Source organism: Lottia gigantea (assembly GCF_000327385.1).
Source record: "Lottia gigantea unplaced genomic scaffold LOTGIsca_97, whole genome shotgun sequence".
Taxonomy (NCBI): domain Eukaryota; kingdom Metazoa; phylum Mollusca; class Gastropoda; family Lottiidae; genus Lottia; species Lottia gigantea.
In genome coordinates this window covers 170,991-178,617 of record NW_008711143.1, presented here as the reverse complement: position 1 = coordinate 178,617, position 7,627 = coordinate 170,991, and the positions used below count along the sequence as shown (strand labels likewise).

The window sequence follows — 7,627 nt, the reverse complement described above, 5'->3', positions numbered from 1 at the left end:
ATGAAAAAATTTAATTGGACGAAAATAGGTCAGTTGTTTGAAGATCGCTTAGCGTAAAACTCTGAGTAACAACAACATGTTTTTTAAGGTTCTGTTTTAATATTCTAATTTTATATTTTTTCCCATAAAACCCACACGCTAGTACGAATCGTATTTCAATACTAAAATGGGGGTCATAGTATATCAAAACAGGCAATAAGAGGTTGTCAGGAATGCAATAAACCAAAATAACTTCAATAATGACTAAGATAATGACTTTAAGTAAGAGAGGATGTAACAACAATATATAATTGAAGTTACAAAAGCACAGGCCGAGGTGAAAATTCAGCTACATCAACGTGATTTTAATAAAGCAATGAAATTAAATTATAAAGTGATACTAATTATAAATTAAATAATTCTAAAATAATAGAGTATATATATTAATGTGAATGAAGTTCGTCGTTTTCTGTTTCTGTAACCAACATCCTATGAACTAAAGAGAGAGTATTAAATTAAAATGGAGAGGAACCAATATTCTGTTAAATATATATATATATATATATATATATATAATTACATATATTGATATTAAAGTTCTATTGACCTATGGGTCTACCATGGACTAAAATATTATTAAGATTCTTATTGCGTTTAAAAGCAATAACTAAATCTGTTTGAAATATATCAGGGAATTTTTATGGAGTTCCCTGTTTAGTTCCTTGATAATTGGTATTTCTTGGCAAGCTGTGCTACTGAAAAGTTCAACAACTGGAATAATTTGATAATCCACTTGGACATTAAGACCATTTAGTTGTATTGTTTTCAATTTGTTTATCCAGAAATTTTCTCGAAGAAGTCTGTAGGTTCTGTTCATGAATTTTTTCAATGTATAAGAGATAGTACATTATAGCCAGTAAAAGGAAAGAAATGAGGAAATAGAGTTTTAACATTTCATTTAAATAAATCAACATTTACTGGATAATCGTTTCATTAAAAACAATTCAACGGAAGATAATTCAATATTTGATTTGGATATACAACATCCACTATAAATGTTAATTTGGATAATTATGCGCATTTTTCCTATCAATATTGGAAGTACTCGTTTGTACTCGGAAATGATTAGTACCAAAGACCTTGATGAAACATCCTGACATTAATCTTTGTAAATACAAAGATCCCAAATTAATCCCTACGATTCCACGATTGTCAAAATAAATCTTCTGATGGGACTGTGTTCTTTCTATCTAGACTTTTTATTAATTCTATATAATTTAATTGACCTGCACTTAACGTCAGTAAACGTTTATTCATCTTCGTTTACCCATGGGAAAATAAATCATTAGCAAGAGACATTTGGAGTGGAATTCACATCACATTCACATTATGCGTAATAAGTTTTACCCCTGTATACTAGCTATGGATATGGGAAATGGCGTGAGCTATGTGGACTAGCTATGGGTAATGGCGTGAACTATGCAGACTAGCTATGGGTAATGGCGTTACCAGTAAGTACCAACTAAGAGCAATTGGTTTAATACCGTATACTATAGGAGGAAAACGTTTTACACCTGTGTCTTTTTCGCGTTGAAATATCTAATAGAGAAATGTGTTTCTTTTCAATGTATACTTACAAAATAATTATATTCTTATCAACGAAAAGACATTCTAAAACTAACAATACTATTTTGAGGCTGCTGTTCCAATTTTTATAAAAATAATGGATGAAATTACAAAAAAGTTTTACTTTGCACAGACAATAGCTAAGAATTATTGGTCCACTAGTACCGGGCAATGGTGTTATCACTGTGTACTAGCTGAGGGTAATGATTTCCACTATATACTTGTTATGGGCAATAGATTCTACTTTTAACCATTGTCACTAACAAAACTATTGTACCCACTGATTGACCTACCTGAAGAACCGGGAACATATTTGATAGATTTCGACTCCAAGCCACCATAATAAAAGGATTTGGTCCGAGCGACAGTTCCCCTGAAAAACAACATGTTATTTGGTGATGCCTTAAATTACAGGAAAAAAAACACCCATATAACCAAAAATCATTTGCTTTGTTGATTATGGTTCTACACAATTATGGTGATTACGGTTATGATTGCAGCCTACAAATGAGTGATTAAAATCAAAGTGAAAAAGTCCCCACTGTGTCATTTGATTAATTGGGATCATCAACTTTCCTGTCCGTACTTTGGTCATTAAAGAGAAAACTTTCATACTTACTTAAATACAATTTCACCTACATCATCTAATGGTGGATTCCACACAAATTGGGAAATATTTCTGGGAGTTGGATTGGAATGAGTTACCGAGTCCTGCTCGTTGGAACATCGGAGGTATTTAGTGTTAGCTGGAAGTCGGACAAACTCGCCTGCAGGATCACCTGTGTCTTTTCTCTGACCCTGAATCAGGAATGCCATAAACGCTGGTTTTCCAAAAACTGAAACTGAAAACCAACAGTCTGTTAATACCGATTTTAAACATTTTATAGTTATCTAGTTCAATGTCATATTCGATAGTGATTTTGATTTTAAAAATATATTTTTTTTAATGAATTATTAATTAGACTGTTTTAATAAATTTTTTGTATTAAATGAGGAGAATTAGAGCTCATGCCGACCTTGCGATTGGCAGATTCTTAAACCCTTCTAACACCGCCGACATCTGATGCATCGTTGTATTAAGTCGTCCTTGGTTGACGAACGAAAAGTAATAGTTGCAACCCTTTACCTTAAATCGGGGTTGATCGGGGCTATTCAATTTCTCGTGATGATCTGATGATATGATTCGCCAGTGACTTGATCCTTATGTGTTTAAGGCTGGACAGGCGTATTCATCACTAATATAGACAGAGATAATAGACTATCTCTTCAAAGTGCTAAATTATAGGATACTACGCCTTTAATTCATTAGTATATGCAATAGTCAAATTGAAATTACACTGAAGAGAAATTAATTAATAAAACTGCTAATAAGAGTGTAATTAGAGGAAGAAATAGTTAATATAACCCTATAGAACACGATATCTCCTTCTTCAAGATATAATTAGCCACCGCAATATAATATTATGCTGTGTGTGTAATCTTATTGTTTACTAATAATATTGTTCAACTTTTTAATTATAAACATGTACTGAAAGAATAGGGTAACTCGTTTTAATGGCCATCACGATGATATAGTGCAGGGCAAAAATAGACCAATTGCCAATCACTTTAATCAACTCGACCATTCCATTGAAGACTTGATGATCATGCCGATTGAAAGGATACTACCTATGGCAAATATCAAACCGAAACAAAGAAGATTACAGCGAAGGGGTAACTTCAAACTGTTCACCTAAATGGCCTAAATATCCAAAATGATCAGATCATACCTTTTGTTACAATTTACAACAACACTGCTTCCAATGCCTCACATGACATTAAATGCCATTATAAGCATCTTCAAGACCAATATCCCCATGTGTATAGCAAGAGACTTGTTACAGCTTACAGGAGAAATAAAAATCTCAGTAAAATCCTAGTCCATGGTAGGCTCGAATCTCAACAATCTAATACACCAAAAAAGTTAAGATTTGATTTTTTAGCAATTTTCTACCAAATTTGTTTTACTTAATTATTGATGTATGCTCATTTTTTATAGGTACATATAAAGAGTTTAATCTTCAGATTTCATACAGGATTTATCATCACTTTTTTTTATTAAACATTAGACTAAAGAAGGAGACTAATTCTTATTTTTCACAAATTTTTCCCAAGATGTTACTTTAATCTTAGCTTTGCATTATTAACTTTCTAATATTTCTTAACTTTTGCGCCTTATTTTAACATGAGTCTATACTTTGTGATCTAGGTCAGTGCTTTTATGAGACTAATGTTCTTATCACCGTCTAACACCATTGTCATCATTTAATAAGGGTTAAACAAAAGCAGAAAAGAGACCTATCAAACATTTACCACCGAATTAGTTTGTAACGTTAGAAATATCATTTATATTATTATATTATATTGAACTGATCTTACCTATTAAAGGAGTTCGTGGAGAATAGGTATCTCTATTAATACTGATGGTATAGGGTGCTGGTAGTGGCTGAGATGCTGTACCATGATGGTTCGGTAGCAGATTGATACAGGAACTGGACGGGGCCCCTGATGGGTAACTGTCTATTAAACACAACATTGCCGATATGACGGTTAATAATAATTCTAGGGTAAGCATGGTTATCTAATGTCGAATCTGTTATTTTCGAGCACTTTACCAACGTCTTGCCGAACAGTTTTCAATATATACAAAAGAAGGTTTGCTTCATCTATTCTTTAAAAAGAATAATCCTTCTACACATAAGTCTCGACAAGAATCCCTAAACTACAATCGATAGAAAGTTTCTCACACGGTGTCACTCTTGTGTCTTCAGCCCCTAGTCGTGCTCTAAATATTCACTCTATAATATTTACTACACATTTGCAACAATTAGCTTCACAATTTTTGTCTGAACTGTTTTCGTATTACAAAGTTCGCATATAAATATTAGGCCAAATTTCACTTGTAAATGTTACGATCATACAAGATGTAAAATAAATCCGAAGTCACATAGTTTCTAATCCGAATGCGATGAACTGTGATTATTAATATAAAACTTTCACTTCAAACATTGTTTTAACTATCAAAGTTAAGGGTCACGAAGTGGTATAAACTTTTCGCATGTTCTTTCTCGAGACTCAATTTCACTGGATAATTTGCCCGAAGATACGATTAACTGGTCTTAAAATTTTGATTAGATATTGCATGATTGATTTATTAAATTTTAATTACCATTTTTAAAGGAAAGTAGTCTAGGCTATGTCAGTTCGAAAAAAATATACCAAATCAAAGTCAGAAGGATTTCTCAACTGAGAATATTCCAAAACTCTATCATTTGTCTTAACCTCAATACTCTCTTTGTAATTTTACATTATCTTGAATTGTTTCTATTTTGATTTTTAAAAAACCTACAGAGAATCACAGAATTGATATTGGTATCCACACTTGTGGAAATATTTAGAAACGACGCATTTCTGAGCAAATTTGCTCGAATGCAATGCGTAACCTATTCTTATATATAGGCATTATACTTTAAGTTGAACACAAAGATATTTTCAGAGGGAATAATCACCTTAAATCAATCAGTCAACAAAATTGCTTTCCATGGAATTATTTTGCCAGTTCATTGTGGTCTCATGTGTTTTATTATTGGAAATAAATCTGTTGATTTAACACCAAACAAGGGAAAGTTGAGAGATATGTCAGACTAAGTAATTAAAGGATGATTAATTAACTAAATGACACCGGTTTACTTAAAGTTAATTAGAAGTTGATAAATTAGTTTTATTATTAAAAACTGATTTGATGAGTTAAAGTTTGGGCCTGTATTCACGTTTAACAGTTCCTACGACCGGCCAGCCTTATGCTGGAGGACGTTCCTGGTCTAGACACTAGAAATGTGTTGAAAGGTAATTAAATCAGCCACATTTCAGTACTTCTTCCACAATCTTTTTATGCTCAAATGTACTTTCATCGCAAATATTTGTTTCAAATCTTTAATACAGTCTAATAAAGTATTTATCACGGTTGTAATGTTACCATAGAATAAATTATTACTTGATCTCATTAATTTGGAGCTCATCCTCTTTGTATTTGAGACACACCAGACCTCTTGTGGAAATTGCAATATGAAGTTATAGAATATATCATTAGAAAGGAAATAATATTATATTATATTATAGAATAAATGAAGCCAAGATATTTTAATCATTTCTATTAAATGGTAATCAAAAATATATACAAAAAGAATGATGAAATAGAAAAATAAAATGAAATAAACAACAAAATGAACTATACAACAAATGACTCAATTTAAACTTATAATGGAAACACCATCTGATTCCTGAACTATTTATTAACCTATTGGAAATTCAATTTAGAAACTATAAAATTATGCAAAGATCTATTCCTTAGGTGTGTATAAAAAATAAGATTTTAAGGCCTGTCATTATTACCAATAATAAAGATAGGAGGCTTTTAAGACATTTTTTAAAATACTGGAAGCATCCAAAAAAACAATTTACTTTTACCTAAAGAGTTCTAGTTTATATTTAAGCAATTAGTGGTATCCAGTGTTATAAAGAGAGAGAAAACATAATAAGATATATCATACTGAAAACTATTCAAAATTCATCTTGTACAGTCAGATGGAAGTGAAATTCTCAGAATAAAACAATACAAAATGAAAAATGATATGAGAAATATCTTTACTGAATGATTGATAAATAACAAATGATTTTTTATATTAACAGTATTTAAATAGTATCTCAACATTATCATTTAAACAGTTTCTAAATATCATATAAACAGATATGTTATTTCAAATATCATTTAAATAGTATTTAAATATCATTTACACAGTATTTAAGTATCATTTAAATAGTATTTAAATATCATATAAACAGTATTTAAATATCAAATAAACAGTATTTAAATATCAAATAAACAGTATTTAAACAGTATTCAAATATTATTTTAAACAGTACTTAACCATTATCTAAATATTATCTATACAGTATTTAAATATTATTCTAACAGTATTCTAATATAATTTAAACAGCATTTAAATATCTTAAAATGTTCAAATATCATTTAACAGTATTTAAATATCACATTATCAGCATCTGAACATTATTCTAACAATATCTAAATGTTATTTAAACAGTATTTAAATATCATATGAACAGTATTCAAACATTATTTAAACAGTATTTAAATATCATATGAACAGTATTCAAACATCATTTAAACAGTATTTAAATGTTACTTAAACAGTTTTAAAATATCATTGAAACAGTATTTAAATATTATGTAACCATCTAAACAGCATTTAAATAGATTCAAACTATGGTATCTCAATTTTCAATTGAGGAAGTGTGAATCAGAATCTGACTTGTAGAATAGCTTTTCACCTATCTACAAATGTAATGTTTTCAGAATAATGCAATTCCTGCTTCTCCTCTAAAGCTTAATTTTCTGCTTAACTAGGCACAAAATTACTTTGCATCTTCTGGATAAACATTAGGTAACAATAAAATAATTTAACACTGAACCTAAAATCAGTCCCTGGTCCTTAAAACTGCCTATAAAATATAGAAAAGTTATCTCTCATGTTTTCCGTAAACGTTTCCGACCATCATCTGTAAATACAGTTGTCATGGAAGCAATACGTTTACTAGTACGAGTTGGAGTGTCATCAAAGGAATCATTACTAGAGTTAAGAGATACATTAGATAGGCTATTTTCAGACTGACGTGAACGTTTAACAGGTGGTGTTCCTGTTGTACCATTTTGATGAGACTGATGTTTGATGGCTGATGATGTTCTAGGCTGTAAACCAACACCTATAATGGATAAAAAGCAAATATTCATTTACAAAACATATAACTTACATCACACTCATAACAGATGTTGACTAGACACCAAAAAGTCTGCTGTGACAACATTTCCCTACACAAAGATAGTCAGAGAATAGGTGGATTACACCTACATAGCACAATAGACAAATTCTTAGTTGTTGTCATAAATTAATATCTTCAAAACTTA

At 30.4% G+C, this 7,627-nt stretch overlaps 2 protein-coding genes across 2 annotated transcripts; both read right to left on the bottom strand.

Moving 5' to 3' along the window:
• Window positions 1–383: 383 nt before the first annotated feature.
• Window positions 384–4,556, bottom strand: LOTGIDRAFT_237149 (hypothetical protein; the record flags this gene model as incomplete). The annotated part of the gene is made up of 4 exons (XM_009068975.1): window positions 4,024–4,556; window positions 2,225–2,441; window positions 1,899–1,978; window positions 384–400 (listed from the first exon to the last, which is right to left on the bottom strand). Exons 1-4 carry the CDS (start codon window positions 4,217–4,219, stop codon window positions 384–386), a joined length of 510 nt encoding a protein of 169 aa, XP_009067223.1. The 5' UTR covers window positions 4,220–4,556.
• A 1,235-nt stretch (window positions 4,557–5,791) lies between these two features.
• Window positions 5,792–6,475, bottom strand: LOTGIDRAFT_198238 (hypothetical protein). The gene has a single exon (XM_009068974.1). It carries the CDS (start codon window positions 6,359–6,361, stop codon window positions 6,212–6,214), a length of 150 nt encoding a protein of 49 aa, XP_009067222.1. The 5' UTR covers window positions 6,362–6,475; the 3' UTR covers window positions 5,792–6,211.
• Between the last annotated feature and the right edge of the window lie 1,152 nt (window positions 6,476–7,627).

What these genes read in the sequence shown, in the direction of transcription:
- LOTGIDRAFT_198238 (XM_009068974.1), bottom strand. Translation starts at nt 6,361, where the DNA reads ATGATAATGTTGAGATACTATTTAAATACTGTTAATATAAAAAATCAT.